Consider the following 27,161-nt stretch of genomic DNA (forward strand, 5'->3'; position numbering starts at 1 on the left):
GATTGTACGATTCGATGATTTTAAGATATACGGAGGATAATCCATGGATCAATCAGAAAGAGCCGATCCTTTTTTTTTTTTTTTTTTTTTTTAAATGAGAATTATAGAATAAAATTTACTTAGATAAAGTATTCTTTTTTAACAGCATTGAATACGCGGGTAATTCAACACAAATTTCATTTTACAATTAAACAATATAATTCTATATTTACAGAACTATATTCTTTGATATCTATTTATTTTTACAAAAGAAATCAATCTATTAATGGTTGAACCATAATTAACTCTCTATATATATGTTTATCTACATATTACTTGTTAAAATTATAATTTATTTCACTATCACGAAAAAATTATGAATATTTAGATCTTCCAAATGTTTCATAGACCTTCAGGAATAATATAAGACCATAAAAGTTAATAACAAATGTTTAATAATTAAAGAAATAAATTATTAAAGTTTGAAGTAAAAGCAATGTATTCGATATATCTATATATATAAATCCCTATCCTCTATGATCTATTGCCATATTGTCGCAAAAATGCTCGATTTGTAATAGGATAACATGATAATAATGGAGATCGTGGAATAAAAAGCCCGCAAATATTGTTCATTTAATGATTGGACACTAGATGGCGGAAAAGGTATTAATATTATGGCAACCCAGTCGCGGCTGTTACGCCTCCTCCGGCAAGACACATAACTAACACGCCTCGACGCTACCAAACGCACACGCGGGAAACCAACCAAACAAAATAAAGGATGATAAAAGACGTCGAAACAAAGGAAACGAAAAAAAACACAAAGAAAATCATTCTTTCTTCGACTCTTCTAGAAACCACAGCCATAGCTGATGGAAGTCATAGTCTAATTATACCTACTGTATGCTGAACAAAGCTAAATAAACATATCACAATTGTTACTGCAAAATTTCTTTCTACATAATGGGTTGTCAACGATAAACCTACAATATGTCCGTTTTACTTAGTACCGATCTACACGCTAGATGGCGCAAGGAGTATTAAAAGAATATCGGTATAATAATACAATAACTCTTTCCCACATTAGATGGAGCCAAGGATATAAAAAATGTGGGTTTTATCATTGATAACCTGCTATGTAGAAAGAACTCTGCACATCAAGTAATAAATAGTGATATATTTATTTAACTATGTTTGATATATAATCAGACTATGACTTCCAGTAGCTATGGCTGTGATCTCTAGAAGAGTCGAAGAAAGAATAATAATTTTAAGATAATAACTTTAAAAGAATAAGAATAATAATGCCGGCGTCTTTTTCATCTCTATTTTCAATGTTTCTTGTTGTCTCTCATTTTGTTTGGTTGATTTCTCACGTGTATGTTTGATGGCGTCGAGGCGTGTTAGTTATATGCTTGGCGGAGGAGTCATAACAGTTGCAACGAGGTCGTCACATGTTTAATATCCCTGATGGTATCTAGTGCGGGTACCGCTACTATTAAAACTATTAAAAAATTTATATTTAATATCCCTGGCGCCATCTAGTGTTACACCAGCTGAACGATACTTTGGCATCTTTTATTCGACGATCTCCACTACTTTCATGTTCTACTATTACAAATCGAACATTTTTGCGACAGCATAGTAGTCGATTATTTGATAGCAGTCATATATATAGATATACAGTAAATATACAGTAATATTTCCACAAATAATACTTAAAAAAGAAATTGCACACATATTATGTATTATATTGCATTATATCATAGAGTAATATATATGATAAAATAATTCTATTATAATTATAATAATTAAAGTTCTATAATTATAAAATAAAATAAATATTTTACGTGAATGGAAATTCAATATGTACTCAATAAAAACCTACAATTATTCTCTTTATACGACTTACATAAGCGAAATCGTACCACTAAGTTATGTTCTTCTCGAAATGTCATTTCAAATAAATTCCAAGTTATGGATAAAACGAAATTATACCATCTCCTGGTATTTTATACTGTCTTACTGCAAAATTCAAATTACGGAAAGCGCGAAAATTTTTCCTATAAATCAAGATTTGTATCAGGATCATATGATGTGCAGAGATGTACAAACAGATGGCACGCAAGATTATGATATCTTGTGAAGTTTTCTCACTTACCTGATGTATATCAATTCAGTACTAAAATCTTGTCACTTATTTATTTATCATATTTCGATTATAGTTTTTTGGATCAGACGAATAATTTGACTAATGTCTTTTTTGGATGAGGAATGATAGGATCTAATAAAAAATATATTCGATTTCTATTCACATTAAACTTTTTTATTTTCGTTTTCTTTAAATAATACACAGAAAGTACATTGTATTCGATAATTATAAAGATATTCGCTATATCATATAAACTACTCTTTATTATATTATAAGTATAATACAACATATATTAAAATATAAATAGTATATAATACAATGTAATATAATGTATAATACAATATTTTATACTTTACAATAATGTAACGTAATATTATATAATTTTATATAATACAAAATACATTTTATTGGATATGTATAATTTTTTTAAGCACAAAATGTTTTAATATTGCAAGAATTCTTAAATATATGTCTATAAAAATTTCATATTATTCTTCTCCAAGCGTTGTTCTCAATGTAGTGAAATAAGAGAAAGATGAAGTCAAAAACTGAAAATACATCTAACATATATTAATATTTTTGTTGTTATTAACTTTTCTATTTATTATACAATTAAATTAAATTAAAAAGAAAAAAGATTTTAATTATAAATTGTATACTTACTAAAGTACAATACTGAAGTATAATACTGAAATTTTTACGATTTCATGATACACTTTACAAGATTTCTTCTTACACAAGGATTAACATTTCAAACAGTTCGAATTATATACATGCCAAGAGATATTACTGCTCTAAACAAAATAATGAAAAGATCTATGGCAAGTATAACCAAACATACAATAAATTTGTATATATATGGAAAAAAATTACTATATTTATGGATTATTTATCTGCAGGCCAGATAGAAATCACATCTATACTGAGATCTATACTGGCCAGACACACAATGAAAACATATTATATCTTCAATTGCCTTTAATTGTTGTTATTCATTTGTTTCGTATCAGGATCACATGATACGTGAAGAGGTGACAAGTGAAACCGTGCCACCTCTTGATAAGTTATATTCTCAAATATGCATTTGTCATCGATTAAAATTATACTGCTGTTATCTCCTATCTAGCACAGATCATCACAGTTTCACGTCAGCCATCTGTGGAGAAAATAAATATAAGAGAGATTGAATAATAATATCTTATTAAATTATCAAATAAAGAGAAAAAGAGTAAGTTAATTCGTTATTTTCGTTTACATTGATAGAATAAAAAAAACATCAGGAATGGTTTAGCCTAGATCTACGATTCCTGTATTACGAATCTAGACGCTTGCCAATATGCTATAAATTGCTCATAGAACCTCTATCTTTTGTCTATCTGTGTCTAAAATCTAAAAAAAACTACAAATTCTTTCAAAATTTAACAATATTTTGGAAATTCAAGTCCATTAACATAAATGATTGGACTCGTATTTTCTTATTTTTGACATAGAATCATCTGGTCAAAGTTCATTAAAATGATCGAGTGAGTTATCGTAGCTTCTCCGTGCAAGTATCATGAAACGCATTTCTTTGCATTTGGAAATATTCAACAAATCTGAGCATTAGCTATTTACATACACAAACAAGCAGGCAATCACTAATTCACGAACATAAAACATACACCATTCAAGCGTGTATATGAAAAGCAGTAGTGGAAGTACGAGCTTCATCTCTTTTGTCACAAATTTTGAGGGGCGCCACAGTACTAAACTTTTTCTTCGTGAAAAATGTCGAAAACAGCATTTACGATATCAATAAGAACGGAAGTAATTCTTGACCAATTTTGATGAACAAGGTCTCATTTTTAAGAAGGTTAATCTATAGCACCTCTTTGACGAATTTTTGGAAAAACTTTTTATTTGTGCATGAACTATTCTCGAAATAATACTATTATTTAATACGATTTTTTTCAAAGAAAACAAAGCTTTTTTAAAAATTCGTTAAAAAGGTGCCGTAGATCAAATATTTATCTTTAAAATGAGTTCTTGTTCATTATAATCAGTCAAGAATTACGCCTGTTCTCATTGATGGAATAAACCATTAAAAATCCATGGCTAATGAACAACCTTAAATCTATAACTATCTTGTCACATATAAAGATTACACCATATGACACTTCGTTATATATCAAAAAATAATGATCGATAAAAAAGAAAAGGGTTCGTCAACTAACGCCACTTATCATAAGTGTATAAGTACGTGTACGTAGTTTCAAATATTACAATATTTTGCAGCATTATAATAAATCTGTACTCCCTCTTTCTCTTTGTTGTGTGTGTGTGCGCGCGCGCGCTCGCATGTGTATTCCTATATATATATATATATATGTATATATCATTTTCAATAGTTTGTATATTAATATAATTGATAAAATAATTTTCAACTAGACAGTGAGAGAGAGAGAGAGAGAGAGAAAGAGAGAGAAATTGATGGAAAATGAATCTTTGTTTTTGGAATTAGAAATTCGGACTGCTCTACTTGAGTTAGCAAGAATTCGTGCCGCCGAGTATTAAATACTATTGGCTACAGTTAAAAACAACTAATAAAGGTATATAAAATATGTTTTTTAATATAAAACAATAATGATCATTAAATAATTCCTATACATGGATATATTTTTTCCTTACTGTGTTTGTATTCTGTGCATAATGTATCTGTATTTATCCAAAATTAAGTTGTATTAACCTTAACTGAGAATACTTACGTATCTTTATGAACTTAGAATGTCAAACGCATGTGATGGAAATAAAAAAGATGCAAAATTTTTTATTCGTATCACAAAACAGTGTTGAAAAAAAAGAAAAAAGGATATTAATTAGTTTTGTGTCGTAGCACAAATTTTTTTTAAATTAATATAACAATTTTTTTCTACAGTCTCAATATATGTATTTTTACATTTTGTGTGACAACTAAAGTAAAGGTTATAATTATCTTTATTTTAATAAGTATTAACAGTTCATTTTTATTAACAATTGTCTATCGAACTTTATATTGCAGATGTCAGGGAATAAGTGTCGTAATTGTGGCTCTATAGACATAGAGACAGACCCTGCACGAGGCGATGCTGTTTGTACAGAATGTGGATTTGTACTGGAGGACCAACTTATTGTCAGTGAGACTACTTTTGAAGAATCTCCATCTGGCAATATGATGGTCCTCGGACAATTTGTTGCAAATGACAGTACTGGTGGAGCTACAGGATTTGGCGCAGGTATATTATCTTTAATACTTTTAATATAAATCTACTATTTGTGTTTTTCATCTAATAGATTTGATATGATTTATCCATATATGTAATTATATTGCGTGATGAAGTAATAAAGTCAAATTAATACATTGTTTCTTTTTTTAGCATATCACGTTAGTGGAAAAGAATCAAGAGGTATCACATTACAAAATGCAAGAAAAGGAATAACGCATCTCTGTATGCAATTACAGTAAGTTTCATAATTCTTTTTTCTTATTATCAATAATTATATTTAAGGTAACTAGATAAATTAACTAATTATTATTAATATCAACAATATAACTTGGAAATATAATGTTTATATTTATCTAATTCTATTCTCTTTATTTGTTATAAGACTCAATCAGCATTGCATCGATATATCTGTTAATTTTTACAAAATGGCATTAAGCCGACAACTGACTCGTGGAAGAAAACAAGCTCACAATCATGCAGCCTGTGTATATATCACTTGTCGCACTGAAGGCACGGCTCGTATCCTTTAAATATATTTTTATTTAAGAAAATTCTAGATTATATATTAGTAAACTATAAGTAATATTAGATTTACGTATAATTATTTATTTATGATTCCTTAATGACTTACAAAGATTTGCTTATCGATATCAGTGATGTTCTTCAAATTTGTGTCCATGAATTGGGACGGACGTATTTGCGGTTCACACAAGCCTTATGTATCAATATACCTTCAGTAGGTAAGTATTTATTATAAATTGTTATATTTTGCATGATACATTATTTTAATTTTTTATTTCAAAAATTTATTTTTTACGGCTGTTTCATTTAATTAAAGTAGCCTCTACTTGAATTTAAAGAATATGTATTTGCACTTATTATAATGAATTATTAAAAAATTTAATATATATATATATATATATATATATATATATATATATATATATATATATATATAAATATATATATATATATATATATATATATATATATATATATATATTTGTACTTAACAAAGTATTATTGGTCAATATGATTAGTAGATAAACTTAAATAAAAAATTCTTATAATATTTCAGTATCAAAACTTTTACATTTCAATTATGAAATAAGATAAAATTTAGACAAAGATTAATAATATTTTATAATAATGTTTGTTTTTACTGCCTAAATGTAAGACTTACTATAATTTAAAATGTATTCTTGCAATGTTAAACTTGATAAGAGTCAATATAATAATAGATTTGAATAATATTTGGTTAACAAATTTTACGATACTTTCAAGGAATTAGGTCTCATTGAATAATCATTATCTATTAAATATTCATTAAATTTATTGCAAGAATAACAATTATTAATCCAAATTCATCAGGACCAGAAAAATTATACTTTTTTTCTGTAGCAATGATGCAGTTAATAGTTAATTTTTTTCTCTTCAAATGATGTTTACCTTTTTCAAAACTCACATATGATACAAATTTTCACAATGCATTTTTATCATTACATAGATCTCATTTCTATATATTTTTATTATAAATATTTACAATTTTCATTGCCACTAAGCAGAAAACAATTTCATTTCTACACATATTCTAAAAAATATAAATGATAAATAAATCTAATAACAATAAAGATAGAAAATAATGATAAATGTACTATTTTACAATATTGTTATTTACTATATTGAACAATTATTTATCTCTTATCTTTTTTCATTACTTTTAATACTTTAATATATACACTTACATATGTGATGTATTGTACAAAGATAAACTAAACTTGTGGTTATATTTTGATATTCAAGTAAAAAATGTGATAATTATATACAAATATTAGCAAAAATAAACAATAAAAGAATTATTAACGTTAATTTAATGCTTCTTTTATAGAACTAAGTTTTTACATTTTATGCGTTTACTTTTATTAGATGGAATTAATACCAGAATTATATTTTTATGTTATTTAAATACTGACATTTTTATACAATTTATGATAACAAATTAACAAATTATATTTTTGTTATTCAAAATAATATGGACTCATTTGATAAGATAGAAATTGATAAGATAGAAATTGAGATAGTATTGAGAAGTATTTTAAGTTATTTCAATTCAAATTAATGTTACATCACTAAATGAGATATTTTTGACAATATTTTATAATCCACACAATACTTTTGTTTTGTTTTACAAATATCTCAGTTATGCAGTTCCAAAAATATTCATCCATTTTGTTGAAATTTAAGATTATTATACATTGTTATGTTACAACGTATGTATTTTCAAACGATTGAAAAATTGCTAATTGATTTACTACTGCCGTCATCGTAAAATGATTAATATTAATACATATTTATTTTTCTTATTGCCTTATTTTTATGCTTTATTACTTTTATAATATTTGACCATTAAGATTGAACACTATTTGTTTCTAAAATAAATTTTTCTTTTTCATATGACAGCAAAGAATATATTCTGAAAACTTTCAGATTAAAGTGCACCTGTCATACTTGCTTATTTACTAAAATCTGTAGAGTGACAATATTGCTTGCAATACATTCTCTGTTGCAAGATATAGTTGTGCATAGAGTAAAATATTCTACTAAGTGGGTATATTTTAATACAAGATCTGTGTACTAAACTATTTTCATCATAGAATATACATATCATGTGCAAATTCCCACACAGTAGAATTTCACTCTACTAAATTTAACTTGTCACTTAACAGGCTGACGAAGTGTGCAAGTTTCGTTTAAAATGATAGCCACTGAATACCTACAAGATTTTTTTTTGTTCGCAAAAAGAAAACACTTTGATTAAAGTGTTACTCACATTGTAAATTTACATCAATCATCTGATGGTGGTCCATAAAAAATCAATTCAGGTATCTGTCCACCTTGAACACCTGTACCATTAGTACTTTCAGAACTACACTGAAATTGAAAGTTTACACTGCCAACCGTAGCCTCTGTCATACCTTCTTGACCAAAATAACTTAATTCTACACCATCGAGTATTGCACTTGCTGTATAAAAGCACTCTGGTTCTATTTGTATAGGATTTTCAAAGTACACGTGAAATGTACTGCTTGATCCATCAGAAAAAAATTTTGTACTATTTTCTGACAAGACACAGCCCAGCCTCTTAAGTTCTATTCTAACATTATAGTCCGCAGCACCAGTAGAGCTTCCATATAAACCAAAACCAACCACAAAAATTCTTTTGTCAACACTGAACTGGATTGAATCACATCTTCCTCTGTAGCGCCACTGATTTGATCTATAAGCGCATGATTGGAATCTATGACAAACCTATAAAGAAATTTCCAGTTCTCACGTAGATCAGTAAATACTTTATTACAAGCACATAAAATCTTAAAATTTATATACATATAGAGCAATCATAGTTAAGATCGTTTTATGGTACAAAAGAAATTATTAATACATTATATAGATACAGTATATAGATCACAAAAATTTAAAAAAGGAAAAAGAAATAAAATGAAAATGATTATGTCACTTAAACCAATAAATTTTACAATTTTTATGGGAAGCCAAATTTGAATATATTAATTAAAACATTATCAACAAAAGAATAGGCAGAACTATATGATGAACCTATATAATTTATTTCAAGTAATATGACATTGAGAAAAATTATTTTGTGTTGAGAAATGATTGGACAATTTAATATTTTTTATGCGTACCTGAGTTTTTAATCCTTGTCGAGCTTTTGTGGGAAAGCATAGCATCGGTCTGTTACTTGCAGTAAAGTGTAGAAAAACATCTATTGTTTCTTGTTGTGTCAGTATACCAGTTTGTGCGGCACTATTAGCAAATTCCTCTAAATTCATAGCTGGAAGTCGAATTAGATACAAGGCAGATCCTAAAATAAAGAATGGAAATAATATAACTGATTCTTTTTAAAAAGTTTAAAAATATTCACCTAATAATTGTCGTTGATTCGCGGATGTGGGCTCAAGATCTTGTCTTAAACACTCAGCAGAAGCCCATCTTAATGCAGCATCCCACACATAAATCTCTTTACAATTTAATGTTTCTCGAGATAAGACAGATTCAAGTGTATGAATGTCAATGTCTACAAAACCATCGGATCTTAGTGCCATTTCTGCCTGTGTAATAGATATCAAAATAAATTTACATGAATTTAAATATACAAGTACTTGCTGAAGATATTTAAATAATATATCATGCAAAAATAGAATACTATAGTGTATTTAATTTTCAATGGATATCCTGTTCTCAGTAAATGTAGTTAAATTTTCTCTATTGAGATTTTTTTTTTATATATGATATTTAAATCTAAAAATTATAATAATTATACACGCACGTGCGAGGGCCTTGTATAAATAATAAATAATTCAGTTTTTCATTATGTTTTATATTACTTTTATTTTATCATAGTTATAAATTTTTTATTCCCGAAAAATTATTGTTAAAAATTATCTTTAAAAATCCAAATATTATTTATAATTCTTCTATAGAATAAAGCTCATATTTTTGCTTTTATCTTATATACATTCTCTATTTAAATTTCATAATGCTTTTATCTAATGAACCTGAAAATATATTTACTATCACAGAAAAATTGATCACTACCGAGTATATTATGAAAAATGCAAAAGCAGGGACATGTAAAATGAATATCTATTAAGTAGGTAAATAGATTCTAAAAAGTTCGATATTAAAAAATTTTTTAAACAGATAAGGAATATTTGTTTTTAAAAATGAAAACTTATATAGTTATAATATATCTACATTTAATTTTTTATTAAAATTAAATGATGGAGGGACACAATACATAAATAAAATATAACTTTTATTGTGAAGCCTTTTTAGTTTCATAAATATAAGTGTAAATATACAAAATTGCAAGTAAACTACATTCATTAATAAAATAATATATCAAAAAAGATTTAAAATCTAATATTACATAAAAAATTTCAAAAGCATTTATTTTTCTATAAAGCAACATTTTTGATAAAGATTACATGTTTTTTTAATGGTATTTTATTATTGTAGTTACTTATCTCTACAAGTTTTATATTTTCAGTGCTATATACAAGTAATATATAAAAAACAAACTTAAAAATACAATGCGATATAAGTTACAGGAAATATAATATTAACCGATTGCAACATGGATTATTAAAAAGTGAAAGCATCTTTAATAATGTTGATAATTTTGATAATGTTTGAAATCTTTATAATAAAAACTAATTTTAATTGTAAAACAGGTTTTCCTTATCTGGTTAATTATTAGACAAATTCTACATAATTACACCATTAGATTTTACTACTATTTTAGATAAATCATGATTGTTACTATATCTACTATCTGAAAGATCATTAACATTTACTGTGTGTTTCATACATTCATAATCTTCTATAAAACTATCTCGATACATCATGTTTTGTGTGATTTCTATGTCCAGTTTATTACCTGGAAAATACGGCTCACTACGCGTACGAAAAAGTGTATATGGTAATCGTTCTTTATTTATATCAATTGCAGAGGAATAACATTTAATTTCAGATAAACTTAAACAGTGCGGTACTAATGATATTCTACTTTTGGAACTTTCATGAGTGTCATTTATTCTCAATTTTTTCTGATAATTACGATCATATTGTGACTTTTTGAATTTATCTTTGATACAAACATCTTCGTAAGAATAAAAATGTCGAATATGATAATCATGATCACTAAGAAAATTTGATTCATCTACCATCATGTCCAAGCTTGTATTTAAAGTAATGGTACTTAATACCTTTTGATTATTACTTACTTGAGCATCTATAACTTCCCAGCATCGTTGCATAAGGTCTGGTTCTTCAAATAATCGAGATTGGCTTAGAAGTAAACATGCATTCTTAGCAGTCAAACTTGTTTCCAAATAATTGACACATGCACGTGCTAAGTGTGGAACTATATATTTTTTAGCAACGTAAAGGGTTGCTAAAACTGTATCAGCTTCTAGTTGTACTTCATCACAGTACATATACCTGAAATAAGACTCTTTTAAAAATAGTGAAGTTCCGCTATGAAATTTGTAATTCCATAATTTTTAACCATGATCTTTATATATCTCTGACATACTCACCTTAAGAGAGCAAGGAAAGCTGCTGGCTCTACATCTGGTACTTCTATATCTTGTTTATTTTCTGCCAGTCCACCATAAAACATAGCATAAAATACGGAACTACCAGTAGCTAAAACATACTTGTGCGCTGGTATAGTTTGTGTATGACCTGTAACAAACATCATCTTCTATTTATAATATATTCAATATTTCAAATACCTTAAAATTCAATATATATAATTATAATATATTTATCAATTCTATTAAATTATAAGAAGGAAAGAACGATTATATACCTGGACTACCAACAATAAAAATAATATCTGCCATGAGGTGGTTATTGAACATAGCAGCATTACGTTCACGGACCGTAGTTTTTGTTGCTTGCCAATTAGGATCTTGTGTACAGTCTTCGGGTGATGAAAGATTCAAATGAGTTACGGGCGATGATAAGGAAGACAGTGGTGATGTAGGAGCACTAGGGGGCTGATTTATTATTCCCTCTCGTTGCAATACAATGGAAGAAGACAGAGGGCTTACCGATGGTGGGGAATCTGATACATTGCTCGGAGATTCCGCTAGAACATTCACAAGTTTTCTTGATTAGATTGCCATCTTGACATTTTTTCAATGATTCAATGCACTTATTTTCTCATTTAAACCAATAACCTTAATTAAAGAAATAAATATCTCATGAAAGCATATCATATCTGTACATACACAACATAGTAACACATTATATACAGAAATAATAATATTTCTTAAATAATATAAACGAAAGTTGACGCGTCATAAAAAAAAAAACAAATAATTTACCGTCAGTATACATTATTTCATCAATTTGATATTAATTTTAGAGCAAATCTTTTATCTATGTTTCGACATAGCAAAAAAAGGTGTCACCAAAACAAATTGATGAATTCCGTAAAATATTTGATACCGTTATACAATAAGATGTACCGATTAAAGCGGGACATGTATGTGCATCATATTGAATAGCAAAAACGTTTCGTGGTAGCGGAGCACCGAGAAACGTTCGTCTCGCTCCGTTTTTGTTCGGGCATATTCGTGCAACTCTCGGTTGCACGTGATGCACATCGTGCGAAGATCAAATGTATGAAAAAAATATCAACGAATTTCTTTACAACGTTGATTAAATACACGATTATCTACCATTGTATACGATAACTCTAATCAAAATTCAATTGTCTTTTTAATCTGTATATCGATATCATAATTTAAGGCGCTTTCAACATGGAGCAATATAATTTTGTTAAATGATACCCTAATGATTAACGTAGTCATGCCGATAACAGGAACTATCTTATCAACGTGAATGCGTGTCACTGTCTCTCAATATAATATACATATAGATATATACAAACAGTAGAGATAGATATATACAAAAAACTTTTATAAATTTGTTGTACTCATTATTTTACATATTTTCATGTAACGATCAATCTGAAATGATATGAAACGTATATGCGATATAATTATTAATAACGTTGTTTTTGATATATCTATATATATTGAATTATTTCAGGGTGATGTGTTTATTTAGAACTAAAAACACGATTGTAATTTCTAAAAACATTAGATGACTGATCATCCATTATTTGTAAATAAATCAATAAGAGAAAATTTTTCTTCGATATATACCAATATATATATATATATATATATATATATTGGTATATATATATAGTATAAGTATATATAAATATATTATATATATATATATATAATATAGGTATATGTACATGTATATCCACATCATTATTTAAACAGAATGAATTTAAAATACATTATCTTTTTAATTTATTCATATAATTTTCTTACCGTTGACCCAAGCATTGGTTTGCTTGACCGTGACATTATCTTGATACCGTTGCAACGGCTTGGCGGTGATCTTCGAGTATAAGTTAGACATCTCTGCTCTTTCTGCAAGACGAGACGTCTTTCTTGTCTGTTAATCCTTCTTTTTTCTTTTTCTTGTCTATTTTGAATCGGTGCTTAATCTTTTTAGCCGTTTCGAATGAAAAAGTCACGAGAAATTTAAGATAATAAAGATACGTAGGTCGAGGGCCGAGGCGCCATGCCAGGAAGACGGGCGCTGGTTAGGCAACATCACACGTTACGTTCATCTCTGCAATCGGTCGATAATCCGAGTTAAAACGCGCATGTCTCTTTATTTAAATTATACTTTCTTTATTTTGCCATTATTTAATGGCCAAACTTTTCCAAATAATATATTTATGATCTTATTTAAAACAAATATCGTATCGTCGATTTTGATCTTTTATGACAGACCAATCGAATGACAGTATTTTTATGAACTTAAATAGCGATATTGAATTTTTAAATTTGCCGCGTATTTACGTCATGATTTAAATCGTATTGCATTTACTTTTATATATTATACTTATTTAAATCATTATATTTTAGATCCTTGTTTGTACATTATGAGATTCGCAAATAAGCTTGAATTTGGTGAAAAAACTCATGAAGTATCAATGACTGCATTAAGAGTAGTGCAAAGAATGAAAAGAGATAGCATACACAGTGGTCGGAAACCATCAGGATTATGTGGCGCGGGTAAATTTGAATTATATATTTTTTAATTAAGAGAATATATATATATATAATTTTGTTATAATAAATATATACATATATATTATTTCATTACAGCTTTGTTAATGGCAGCACGATTACATGAATTTAATAGATCCCCTGCTGATATTGTAAAAATTGTCAAAGTTCATGAATCTACTTTACGTAAAAGGTCATAAATTATTTATTTTATAATATAAAAATAGTATATAAATGCATGCGTGCGTGTGTGTTATATATATTTAATATTAAATCAGATATTTAAAATATTGAATCTTAGATTAATGGAATTTGGAGACACACCTTCTAGTGCCTTGACTTTGGAAGAATTTATGACAGTTGATTTAGAGGAAGAACAAGATCCACCTGCATTTAAAGCTGCTCGTAAAAAAGATAGAGAACGATTACAAAAAGTAAAAAAAAAACATTAAATATTTTTAAGCTATAGAATTGTTACATTAATTTTTTTAAATATACTATATTTTGTAATATTTGCTTTTATTAATTTCAGTTAGAAAATATAGATTCAGAAATAAATGAATTTCAAGCTGAAATTGACAGACAAATAGATGAACAAAAAGTTGGAAAAGGAAAAAAACGCAAAGATGGTATTTTAATTTATTCTCTGTAACTTATTTATATATGCACGCATACATACATACAATGTATATTTCCTAAATATGTATATAATCTTAACTTTGTTTACAGGCCCTTATCTAGAAAGTGATTATGCTGATAGATTTATTAAAGAAACTAATTTAAATATTATTAAAGGTTGCATTGATTATGAACATGTGGATTCGGATGTTGAGGAAGAATTACTTGAACGTAATAATGATACGTTATTTACAGGACTTGGTAAGATCTATTTATACATATGCATGTATATGTTGACAAAGTTAATTAGCAATTAATATAATTTGTTACAACAAAATATTGTAAACTTTTGAAGGTCCTGATATTGCATCCATGGGTTTAAATGGAACAAAGGAAACGACTAGAGAATCAAAAGATAAAATAGAGACAAATTTTGAAAATGTAAGTATATATACATTTTTTTAATAATATTGTTTGTCTTCTTGAAAGAAGAATCCAATACTTGTTTATCACAGTTCTCTGGAGAAATTGACAGTGCTGACATTGACGATGACGAACTGGATGACTATATAATGACAGAAAAAGAAGCTGAATTCAAAGATACTTTATGGAAAAAAGTCAATGCAAAATATTTGACTGAACAACAAGAAAAAGAAGAACGACGAAAGAAAGAAAAGGAAGAAGGTAAACCAGAGAAAAAGAGAAGACGTACTACAAAACGAAATAAAAATCAAGGTCCTGCTACTACTGCAGGTAAATTAAAACTAAAATATTAAGTTTAGGAAACAAAGAGTATATATGAAAAGACTATACTAAATTATATATTCTTCTTTATAAAGGAGAAGCTATTGAAAAAATGTTGCAAGAGAAACGTATATCTTCCAAAATCAATTATGAAGTATTAAAAAGTTTGAACGTTAACGGTCCAAGTAATCAACAACAGAAAGAACAAGAAAAATCACCATGTAAATCTAAGATTGAAATTAAAATGGAGATTAAATCATCAGGGTTAGTTGTTATAAAAATTTTTATACATTTTATATTTTACATTTGAAATATTTTTTTTATATTTTCCTTTTTTATGTTTCATATAATCAGAACATCTGTTTCATTATCAAAGAATGTAGGAATATCATTATCACAAGATACACGTCCTCTAAAATCTAATAAACGACGTAAGGTAGAAATAACAAGTCCAAAAGAATTGGAAGAATCTGTGGAGGAAGATATGGCACCTCCTACACCGCCTGCACTTGATGCATCAAATGTTGGTATGTATTGATGTCTGTTTTCCTTATTAACTTTTCATACGTTTATTTGATATAATTTTCTATCTTACAGTGGACGAAGCAGAAGATTATATAGACGACGCTATTGATGACCCTACCGAAATGACAGTAGGGCAAATGCTTGGACGACATACTACAAATGATGATGATGATGACTATGGATATGGCTATGAAGAAGAAGATTATTAATACTAAATCTTGATTAATGGCATTTTATCCATAAATATACTTGGTCTCTTTCAAAGAACCATCGTTAATTTAATACGCTTATTATATTTGTTCTCTTATTTTATTATACCAAACATAAATGTAATTATATATAAGTAATATATGATTTTGTTTTAGCTATCTTTTTCTATCATTAAGGTAGCTTTGTTTTGTTGCCGTTTATTTCAGAATTGAGATTATTCGTGAAATTGTAAAATATATATATTATTATCATGATCAAAAATTAGATACAGGTATGATAAGGAAAGGTATACATATAAGAAGTAAATTTAATATATTATATAAATATTAAGTTATTTATTTAAAAGTAATGTTTCAATGGTGTATATATATATGCCTGAAATTAAACCCATGGAAGAGCTATTTCTTAACGTATTATTATTATTATTATTATTATTCGCATGTTTTTGTATTAAATGTACATTTTATAATATACCATTAAGATATTTTTCTTTTACTTACTGAAAGAGCAGATCAAATGTTATTTTTTAATTTCACTTAAAATTCAAAATAAAGATTTAAAAAATAAAACTTAAAACTCATAGTTTGTTCTTACGTCTTTGATACATTTCATTATGTTTGCTCGTGTAGTTCTCCATATCCAATGACCAAATGTATCCATCAATCTCGTAAAGCAAGTACTCATGGTAGTATCACTCTTGTATTCATTTCAAAGTTCAGCTTCCTTGAGTTCATCTCAAAATTCAGTAGTTTCTTCTCTTCTCAGCCAGTTTGTAATCTATTAAAAAAATTATATCAGTAGATGTCAAATATAGATTACATAATATGCCACTATATAAAAATGTGGACTTTTTAAATTCTTAATAATAAATTCATATGTATGATATATTATCAAACTTTTTTGTACAAAAATAATGAACAATAAGTGCCCTTCGATAATCGACTGATTACGTGAGTTATAGAACAAAACAAAAACAAAAAATGTATGGAAGCATGAATTTCAATAAATTCTATCACGCAGCACGAAGAATATAACAATTTTACTTTATTATTATTAGTATTAATATTGTTTGCAATTTTATTTCGCAGTCGTTGTGCAGAATAAATATATTTATTCTTGCACACACACACATATATATATATATATATATATATATATATATATATATATATATATACATATATACATACACATTGATATACGATTTAATAATTAAAACTGTTAATGCGTAATAAAAATAATGAACTTTTTTTTCTATTCTTTCAAAGTTAATTGGAAATTCCATCGATACTTTCCATTTTTAGAACAGCATTTTCTAAATAAAATTTCACGTGTCACATTATAAATCTCAAACATAACAAAAAATGAAAAGAAAAAAAAAGAGAAATAAAAATAAAATAAAATGACATATCTGTCGAATAAATTAGACTTGGAAAACGACTTAGAAATCACTGTTCTAAATTAACTCATTTATCGACGGGAACGCTAAAAAATTAATGAAAATCAAAAACTAATTCAATTCACGCTTCACATTCATTTGTATTAGCGCATTAATTCAATTTTTAAATATGAATAAACGCAGTGGATCTGTAGTTATTATTATTTACAAAAAAAAACCCTACGGTAATACACATAAAAAAATGCAATAGTTTATATTGTGTAAATAAATAAAAAAACATCTACATTCATATTTATAATTTCATTTGCAAAATATACAATCCAATAAAATTTAAAAAAATAACAATTTAATCCATTCCAAATGTAAATAAGAGAATCTGTTATAATAATTTATAATAATATTAAAATAAATATTTCCAATAACATATAAAGCTTAATAATTCTATATAATAAGATATTCATCTAAAGAAATATAAACAAGTTACAGATGAACTCATCTTATTCAAAAAAGAACAAACATCTTTTTTATTATAAAAAGAAAAATTGAATAAACTGCGAATATTCGATTAAAAATCAAATTAAGATGCTAACAATTTATGTAACTCTCGGTATGTATAATGGAATCACGTCTTTTCGCAAAAATCTTCTCTATCCTGTCTATAAAAAGGAAGAAGCGAGCGCTTTATCTTGAATTCTCGCAATGACACGTATTTAACGATCGACGATACGTAGAAACTCGAAAACGATTCAATTAGAAGCCGTAAATAATATTTATATATAATGCCAATATGTATAGGTATACATATATGATATATATATATACATATAGATATACATATGTGATATATATATATATATATATATATATATATATATATATTTGACAGTATGTATACATATTGACACATACCCGAAAGCATGTGCTTCATTTATGCAGGTAAAATAAAGGACGCACGCGTTGGACATACCTTCATTTTCAAATTCAAAGCACGCCAGCTTTGAGCGCAAACGCAATTTGTAGAATTATCCGCAAATCGCAGGTTGGACTATTCACAGCAGTCTCGCATCTACGGGCGGCCACACGCATAGGTAAGATCATAATCGTTGATAGAGACGTTTCTTCGATTATCGCACGTTGATTCTCGCCATCGGACGTAGATATTCGATAAAAACCTGCTAAACGCACTTGCCATACGCTGACATAGCAAACAACGATGTTTCCATGCTTGCCCTAACTGATTAGAACATTTCTTGCTGAATTGACAGTTTAAAGCTATGCATTATTATGTTTAATTCTTCGTAATAAGGTTTATCATATATATACTTTGCATAGCCTTAAGAACTGTTATATTTTTAAAAGAAATATGATGATAAAGAGAATTTATTTTACATTTTCAAGAACTTTCTCCAGAATTCTCTGAACATGATTGTTTCCGTATTTCATATCTTCAGAAATCTTCATGATACACTCATTCATCAATTTTTTGTTATATTGTATCATAAATATATCACCAGTATCTTTTTTCAAAAGCGGATCATGTAACTATCACACAGAAATGTATTTTATTCAAATTATATATATATATATCAAGTATTATGGATATTACATGCTCCTCATTCAACAGCGAAGACAATAAGTTAGGACTGTTAGAGATACTTTATTTATAAACTAAGCAGCGTAATACATATTTGTTTATATATTTATAGTCCAACTTCATAAAAAATCTATGATTAATTTGTTCAGTCTCTATAATTTTATATCATTTTTTTGTAGTCTTTATTGTTGATTAAATATTCATTTATTTAATCTATATTTTGAAATAGATTTCAATACGCATTTACTACTAAAAGTAAATATCTTTTTGTTGAATACAATGGAGGAATTTATTGAATGATTAAAGATAATCATTTGCAATAATTTTTTTTTTGCAAAATATTACATGAAATGATTATAAATGTTCAAAATATAAATCAGTTTACTTTCATTTCTTTGATGTTCGAAGATCGGAATGTTTATGAAATAAGTAAAATAAGAAAATTTCTTTTACAAAGCATATACATATATTTCTTTGTTTTTTTTTTAATTTTATATTTACGAAAAGAAAAAAATCGTGACAGTTAAATCAATTAAATTAATCATGCTAATATGTGATATAATTATCTTTTTGCATTTCTATACTTATTTTATAAAGGTACATAAATAACTTCCGAAAGCACATTTTCTTGGTTTATTAATGAACATTCAAAACATTATTCAAGTTCTTATTTGTAAAAAAAAGATTATACAGCATTGCTTTTATAGCCTAAGTCAATTTTTATGTATAGAACTAATGCTATAAAATATAATGAAATTATCTAAACCTACAGCATGATTATTTATGTTGCTTAAGGTAGAGACACAGGATATTGTGAATATTTCCTTTAATAATAATAATAATAATAATAATAATGATAATAATATCTAAATTCGGGCGATATTATCATATGTATAACGAAAAAAAAGAAAAAAAAGAAAAGAAAAAAAAAGAAAAAAGAAAAGAAAAAAAAAATAAACAAGATAAGGAACATAAAATCTTAGTTTAAAGTGTTAACTCAAAAATTATTCTCACATTTTGCTATTAACGATTTACTCGAAAAGTAAAAAGAAGAAGAAGAAGAAGAGAAGAAAAAGAAAGTATTAGAATTATTTGAATATTATATCAAATGTAGTTTACTATATGTGTCGTATATGTATAATGTGTGTGTCTATGTTGTTGTGTGTCGCTATTCCTAGTACTCTTTCTCTTTGTTTCCATATGAGAGATTACCATATAATGTTATCTTTCTTTCTTTCTTTTTTTGTTTTATATTGAATAATTTACATCACCCATGATATTTCTCATTCTTACCACACCTTAAGAGTTATACGTTAAACGTTAGGTCTATCATAAGTTACACATAGTATCATCGTAATTGTATGGACTCTGTGTCGGACATAGGGCAGTTCCTAGGTATTCGAGTCCGTGCGAGTGGCCACCACTAAAAAGGCATTATTTAAAACTGCCTTTTGCATGCGCTAGTATATGCATTAATATGTTTTTAGTACCTCGGTGGCATCGCATCTGCCGGACCTGGGAAGCTAAAAGGTCAAAAAAATGAAAAATCGCACAATTAATTTTTTCTTATGGCATTAACGTCGCAAGTAACTGATGAAAGTATAAGATGTAACACTGTTATCCACGAATAACTAAATAATAATAATAATAATAATAATAATAATAATCGCGTATACGAAAATCTTATCGCTCGTAATGTTGTGTCCTGATATATATATATATACATACACATATATATACATATATATACATATATATATATATATATATATATACTCTTCACTATTCCTTTTTTCAACGTCGCAACGCATGAGATAATAACATCGCATTATTGAACGCCGAAGAAGACTGTTTTCGAATCTCGGCGAAAATCTTCATAATGAGACACGATATAGATCATTGTTGGCTCATCTTTATCATCGCATAGATTCTCTTTCTCTTTTTCTTTCTCTCTCTTTCTCTCTCTCTCTCTCTCTTTCTCTCTCTCTCTCTCTCTCTTTCTCTCTCTCTCTCTCTCTGCTCCTAAATCATATATTATCACTGTAAATTCTACTGGTAATTTCTTCAGTGTGCAATTAAATATATCAAATATGGTTTAATACAAACAACTTAACTTTTTTTCCTGTTTGAACCATAAATGACGATAATCATTACAAACGCAAATAGATTACTACAAAACGCAATAGTAAACGCATCTTCTTTTTGTTGCACCAAAAAGGCTAAGCTTTCTTCGGCTTATTTTTTTTTTTTTGCAATTACGTGAAATACTTTCACGTATTATTATAATTGGTGCAATTTCGAAGAGCAAAGAGAATTTAAAAAAAAAAATAAGAAAAAAAAAAAAAAAAAAAAGAATTGAATAGATACGCAACAAGTTTGTTTAATAGCACTCCTTTTTTTCATACGTATCGGCGCAATACATTTATTAAAGAATTACGGATCCGAAATATATATATCACCATCGCCCGATTATTCACAAATATTTTTTCTTTTCTTTCTTTTTATTTTTCTTTCAAACGAACGCTCGATTTAAATCTTACTCGCGAATCGCGTAAAAGAAGAGAGGTAGTACAGAATAAAAATGATTAAGAAAATTGATTGAATTATATATTTTATGAAAAATCATTTAAATTCTAACGATTTTTATCAAATAATTTGAAAGAACATTACTATTTATTTTTTCAGTTATTTACAAAATTAAAGTTTAATTATTATATATATAATAAATTCATAGATTTATCCAAATCTATTGATATAGATTAAACCATACAGATTATGTTTAAGACATTTGTTTATGTATAAAATTTGTTTGCAAATAATACAAACATTTTCGTAGACAAACTACCTCTGTTCTTTTTTACACATTCAGGAGCTAAAACATCGCATAACGACATTTATTATTTGCCGTTTATTAATGAATTATTTTTTTTGCAAGCGGTGGCACCTCATTTATATATATATATATATATATATATATATATATATATATACACATATATATACACATATATATATATACATATATACACACATATATATACATATATACACACATATATATACATATATACACACATATATATACATATATACACACATATATATATACATATACATATATATACATATATATATATATACATATACATATACACATATACATATATATATATTTTAAATGAATCATCATCGCGGTAAGTGTCACACCTTATACTTTTACAGAAATATTTAACCTGGTACGAAATCTGTGATCTAAGAAAAATCATGTTTTACGAGGAAATGAAATAAAATTAAGTAATTAAAGCATGTAACGCAGAAAGGAACGAAGACATTCTAGATCAACGATCAGTCGTTCGCATATATTCCTTTCGGTACTTTTTTATCGATCTTATTGCGTATCGTACAATTACTTTTCTATTCGCAGTGACGTGAAAAATATATTATTGAAAAATAATATAAGTCAAACTTACCGGCCGCCGCCACGTGGAGGAGGTCCGTATGCATCAGGTCTGTCATATCCTTCGGTATAGCTATATTAATAAACAAGTATTTGTTATTTTTATATAAGTTATATTAAATTTATTTAACATATTTTACATAACATATATTAATATACGTATTAAATAAAAGTGATACGTGACAAAATTCAAGTGACATCGATAATGAAGTGAAACGAGTTATTTATATATACAAAATCTTAAATAATAAAAAATAATTAAAAATATAAATAATTAGCTTACCCTCCACCAACAGGTGGGTATCCACCACTGGGAACAGCGCTACCAGGCCTTCTACTAAACATATCTGCTTGTGGTCCAGGACCAGTGTTATAACTGGGAGCACCGGTACTGTAGCTGGGACCAGTACTCATTGGCCTAATGAAAAAGAATGTAAACAGTGAGTAGAAGTTCGCTGTTAAAAACAAAACTAATCATTACTTTTTACTTTCTATCACGCTTCATATTTTTGCATATACCAAATGCCTGGTTTATTTCTTTTCTATTTTTTGCGATAACCTGTTACGACATTCCTTATTATGGCATGAACATTTTGTGAGCCATTGTTGAAACGTTCAAAGCTGAAGGAGATTGTCGCGTTATTTCCAATATGTGTCTACTCGATCGCTTTTTTTATTTATTCGTCTTTTTCTTTCTCATGTTTAATCAAAACTGTGTAAGAATATTTCATTGCAACTTAACAATGAAACTACATACCTCGGAACCAGCAGCACGTACAATTTTTACGTCAGTGTTCTGTTGAATATATGGTGGTTCTCACAAAACCCTTCTGCTTTGGCTTAGATTATATCATATAAAGAATAGCAGACATCGTCATAATATAAGACTTGAAATAGATAGTCCAAAAGTACCTGTGATGTAACTTTTTCAAATTTTCTACTAGATTACGATTATTTCACGAAGCTATGCTACAATCACTTAGGAAAATGGACAAGTTTAACACTATTCAATTTCCACATGCACTCACTTTTTTTTTTTTTTTTTTTTTTTTTTTTTTTTCTTTCTTTCTTTTTTTTTAAAACCCGTGCATGATCTTAAGCAGATTAGTAGATGTGCAAATTTACCTTTATGAGATAATGATTAAATTATGATAACTTTGTTAGGCGCATTTGAAAAAGTTCCAATGAAATGGATCATTTTAATGTTCTTACACTTAATGGCTCAAAAAGATATTCGCGTATGACCATCGATATAAAATCAATATTATCTTTATCACATGCAACAATGAAACTACACTTAATATTATCATTGGGAATATTCCTTTTTTTAAAACAATCGAATGTTCCCTATGTTTTGGCAAATAAGAACATAAATAAAAATTTCTTAAAAATATAATAACTTTACCAATGACTCTCATCATATCCAACATCAGTGTATCCAGTACCATATCCTGTTGTGGCAACGGCAGCACCGCCATTTCTCATTGGTCCGGTCGCAGCGCGATCATAATCATTTCTAGCTGTGTAATCAACTGTGCGACTTGCGCCGAAATTATCCGTACGACCATAATCAACCGGACCTGGTGCACCACGGTTAAAATCACCTGCCATACCAGCTCCAACTACTGGAAATAATATAAATACATGTCTATTGAAATTGTAACAACCTGACCTTATTATTTTAACAATTATTACAGTATTAATCTTCAACATTTCTCGTTAATTATATAAAGGAATGACTTAGACTCAAGCTGTATTTATTATTTCTTTACTTTTTTCAATGATTTTACTTGATATACTCATTCGAATCATTTACTTAATATAATGTCAGATCATTATGATAAAATAGACCATTATGTTACCATAATCTGTTCTCGCTCCAAAATCTGCAGCACGGGTATAATCAGCAGTCCTGCCATAATCAGCCGTTCCTGTTGGGCCATATCCTCCTACAGCAGCAGCAGGTCCATAGCCTCCACCCATCCCTGGCGCCGTTGAGGTATATCCCATCGCAGCAGTTCCCACGTTCTGGCCATATGCTCCACGGTCGGTATACCCAGTGCCAAAGTCAGTCCCTCGTCCACTAAAGTCCCCAGCACCACGATTGTAATCGGTATAGCCAGCTGCGACGCCACCTGCAGCAGATCCATCGTAACCAACGAGTTGGATCGGAAGAACTGTAAAGCACGCCGAATATTCCAGTTGGTTTTAAATTTGAAATGAACAGAGACTTAAAATCAACGTGCTATATTCTCATTTTTATTAAAGAAATCAATACAGAATTTATAAGATTAGAATGTTATTTCTACATTATAAAAATAAAATATAAATATTAAGATGCAGAGTTAATTATAGAATGGATGAGAAGATAGCATCGTCGAAAAATGTAATATAAAAGATATCACTTACCTCTTCTATCATTGTATGGTCCAGGACGAGCGTCTCTACCACCGTCTCGTCCTCCTCTACCACCTCTCATTGGTCCGCCTCTTCTGTCTCCATCCCTGCGTCCTCCACCGCCTCCGCGTGACTTCCCAGTTGACTGCTCCACGTTGATGGTTGCCCCCTTGAAGTTGGAATTGTGGAGCGCCTTGATAGCTGCAGCTGCATCTTCCTCTCGTGCCATGTGTACAAAGCCGTATCGATTCATAACGTCACATTCCGTCACCTCGCCGAAGCGTAAAAATAATTGTCGCAACTCATCGTTGCGACAATTTTCTGGCAACCGCCCCACAAATATTTTTGTTTTTCTCTGCAAAAATGCAAAATATCATAAATAAAGTATCTTATTCTAACGCCAAAAATTAGTCTATGATTAAGTACATATATGAAACTAAAGTAATCATGCTTTAAAGTAAACGAAGATATAAGACAACTATCTTTGTATACACGCTTATGTATCTCTAGATACGATCATACTTCTGTAACAGCAAGCATGGTGTCTATTAGAGAATTTATTTTAGCTCAGTTTTTATATCATAGACTTACATTATTTATATGTTATAGACAATGCAAATTATACTGAGCTAACAAAAGCATTGTTGATCAAGTGTATTATAATTTATACAACGTATATAATATCTGTAGAATCTAATACAAAATTTGCATATTTAAATTAAACAAATGCATACTCAAATTTGCTGCGTCAGATCATAGACCGCTTTGACTTACCCATCTGTATTAATGGTGCTCAATAATCATTTTATTAGAGAACAGTGGATTTATGTATAATTTCCTTATATGTATTTCCTGTAGTTTCTGGGAAGTGTGTAATTATAAAAAAATATGCATAGCTTTTTATAAAATAGCAGATTAAGAATAATTGGTAAACAAAAATAATTGATGCTTATCATTGGAAATAAATAAAATATAATATCCTAAGTAACAAATGCGCTTACCGGTTGATTAGAAGACACCATTTTCTGGAAAAAAAATAATAATTATGTTTCAATATCAAGTAGTAAAATATAAAAAATATAATTATCGTATTGTAGTTACATTAGCAGCTTTGTATATTACTATGTGCTCTATAAAGTAATAAGCTAGAAATATAATATAATAAATAAATACTTCTTGAAACAAATGTTTTAACTACATATATTATAAATATCATAAAAGTATATATATATTGTAAAAAAGGTTGTTACTTTCGTTAGTAAAAATGTATATACATATATTTGAATTAGTAAAAATGGGTATACATATATTTGAATTAGTAAAAATGGATATACATATATTTGAATTATCTAACATTTAATGTATCTCCAATTGTATATCAAGGAAAACTACATTGCCGGAAAATCAGAAAGCTTGGCCAAAAAATGGTAGTATTGTGATCACGTAATTGTGCAAGTGTTGGCCGAAGGACGCGTAAACTACAGTCGAATAAATACTAGAGGGAATCCAATTTTTTTGTTAATATTTACAGTTTTCGATAATATATTTTTGTAAAATAAAATAAATATATATTTAAAGTATTATTAAAATACACAGACCAATTAAGGCATACGCCTTAAGAAGCCTATCCTTCTGTATCCGGTTTTTACATGTCTCCATGCAATCGTCTACATTACATTACAATACTACAAAAATAGTACGATCCCGCTCTTTTCTCGACAATCTAATTATGCTAATTATTGTTGAAAAAGAAAAATTTGCCATACTTACATGTAATTGCGACGTTTTGGCGAAATTAAATTAAAATAAAAAGGATGAAACTTTCGTGACGCTCTACAGCGAAACGAGGCACAAAATGGCGTCTGACGATTACAACAGTTATTGCCGTACGAATTCTCGGTCAAACCGACAGACATACACGCTATGATCTACTTTTTGTAGTATTAAGATTCGATTCCGGTGTAAGAATATCGAATAATTCAAGTTCTTAACACCAGATGGCAGTAAACATGAAATAGCTGAAATCTTTCATATGATTGGCCGATCGTGAAAAATCATATTCCTTTCTTTCGATCTTAATTGGCTTAAATCGGTGCCAAATTTTTTTTTCTTTCTCTCGCTTTTACGAACATTAAAACATTTAATGTT

The 27,161-nt window shown here is 28.0% G+C and overlaps 3 protein-coding genes across 23 annotated transcripts; 1 reads left to right on the forward strand and 2 right to left on the reverse strand.

The window, feature by feature from the left end:
* The first annotated feature begins 3,278 nt into the window (after positions 1–3,278).
* On the forward strand, positions 3,279–16,567 carry LOC124955786 (transcription factor IIIB 90 kDa subunit). Of its 9 annotated transcripts, none has more exons than XM_047510715.1 (17): positions 3,903–3,986; positions 4,274–4,375; positions 4,566–4,722; positions 5,172–5,385; positions 5,527–5,611; positions 5,759–5,895; positions 6,012–6,116; positions 13,926–14,075; positions 14,169–14,262; positions 14,371–14,503; positions 14,602–14,698; positions 14,799–14,948; positions 15,043–15,128; positions 15,203–15,440; positions 15,527–15,695; positions 15,786–15,958; positions 16,029–16,567. In XM_047510715.1, exons 4-17 carry the CDS (start codon positions 5,172–5,174, stop codon positions 16,163–16,165), a joined length of 1,968 nt encoding a protein of 655 aa, XP_047366671.1. In that variant the 5' UTR covers positions 3,903–3,986; positions 4,274–4,375; positions 4,566–4,722; the 3' UTR covers positions 16,166–16,567. The 9 variants fall into 9 exon arrangements, with proteins under 9 accessions (XP_047366672.1, XP_047366677.1, XP_047366669.1 ...); XM_047510718.1 differs by having other exon boundaries at positions 4,635–4,722; XM_047510719.1 differs by having other exon boundaries at positions 4,274–4,369; positions 4,635–4,722.
* On the reverse strand, positions 7,001–13,623 carry LOC124955790 (BTB/POZ domain-containing protein 6-B). Of its 2 annotated transcripts, none has more exons than XM_047510726.1 (7): positions 12,294–12,431; positions 11,774–12,055; positions 11,499–11,646; positions 11,184–11,400; positions 9,320–9,506; positions 9,081–9,259; positions 7,001–8,685 (listed from the first exon to the last, which is right to left on the reverse strand). In XM_047510726.1, the coding sequence occupies exons 1-7, from the start codon at positions 12,304–12,306 to the stop codon at positions 8,221–8,223; spliced, it is 1,491 nt and encodes a 496-aa protein (XP_047366682.1). In that variant the 5' UTR covers positions 12,307–12,431; the 3' UTR covers positions 7,001–8,220. The 2 variants fall into 2 exon arrangements, with proteins under 2 accessions (XP_047366682.1, XP_047366681.1); XM_047510725.1 differs by lacking the exon at positions 12,294–12,431 and adding an exon at positions 13,320–13,623 and having other exon boundaries at positions 7,002–8,685.
* On the reverse strand, positions 16,480–26,941 carry LOC124955791 (RNA-binding protein 4.1-like). Of its 12 annotated transcripts, XM_047510735.1 has the most exons (11): positions 26,784–26,929; positions 26,015–26,038; positions 25,788–25,874; positions 25,026–25,368; positions 24,479–24,793; positions 24,022–24,241; positions 22,900–23,034; positions 22,630–22,689; positions 20,650–20,682; positions 18,533–20,582; positions 16,480–16,943 (listed from the first exon to the last, which is right to left on the reverse strand). In XM_047510735.1, the coding sequence occupies exons 4-10, from the start codon at positions 25,264–25,266 to the stop codon at positions 20,489–20,491; spliced, it is 1,098 nt and encodes a 365-aa protein (XP_047366691.1). In that variant the 5' UTR covers positions 25,267–25,368; positions 25,788–25,874; positions 26,015–26,038; positions 26,784–26,929; the 3' UTR covers positions 16,480–16,943; positions 18,533–20,488. The 12 variants fall into 12 exon arrangements, with proteins under 12 accessions (XP_047366691.1, XP_047366689.1, XP_047366686.1 ...); XM_047510733.1 differs by lacking the exon at positions 25,788–25,874 and having other exon boundaries at positions 24,479–24,751; positions 25,089–25,368; positions 26,784–26,941; XM_047510730.1 differs by lacking the exon at positions 25,788–25,874 and having other exon boundaries at positions 24,479–24,751; positions 26,784–26,941.
* Between the last annotated feature and the right edge of the window lie 220 nt (positions 26,942–27,161).

The sequence above is a fragment of the Vespa velutina genome, chromosome 19 (genome assembly GCF_912470025.1).
Source record: "Vespa velutina chromosome 19, iVesVel2.1, whole genome shotgun sequence".
Taxonomy (NCBI): Eukaryota; Metazoa; Arthropoda; class Insecta; order Hymenoptera; family Vespidae; genus Vespa; species Vespa velutina.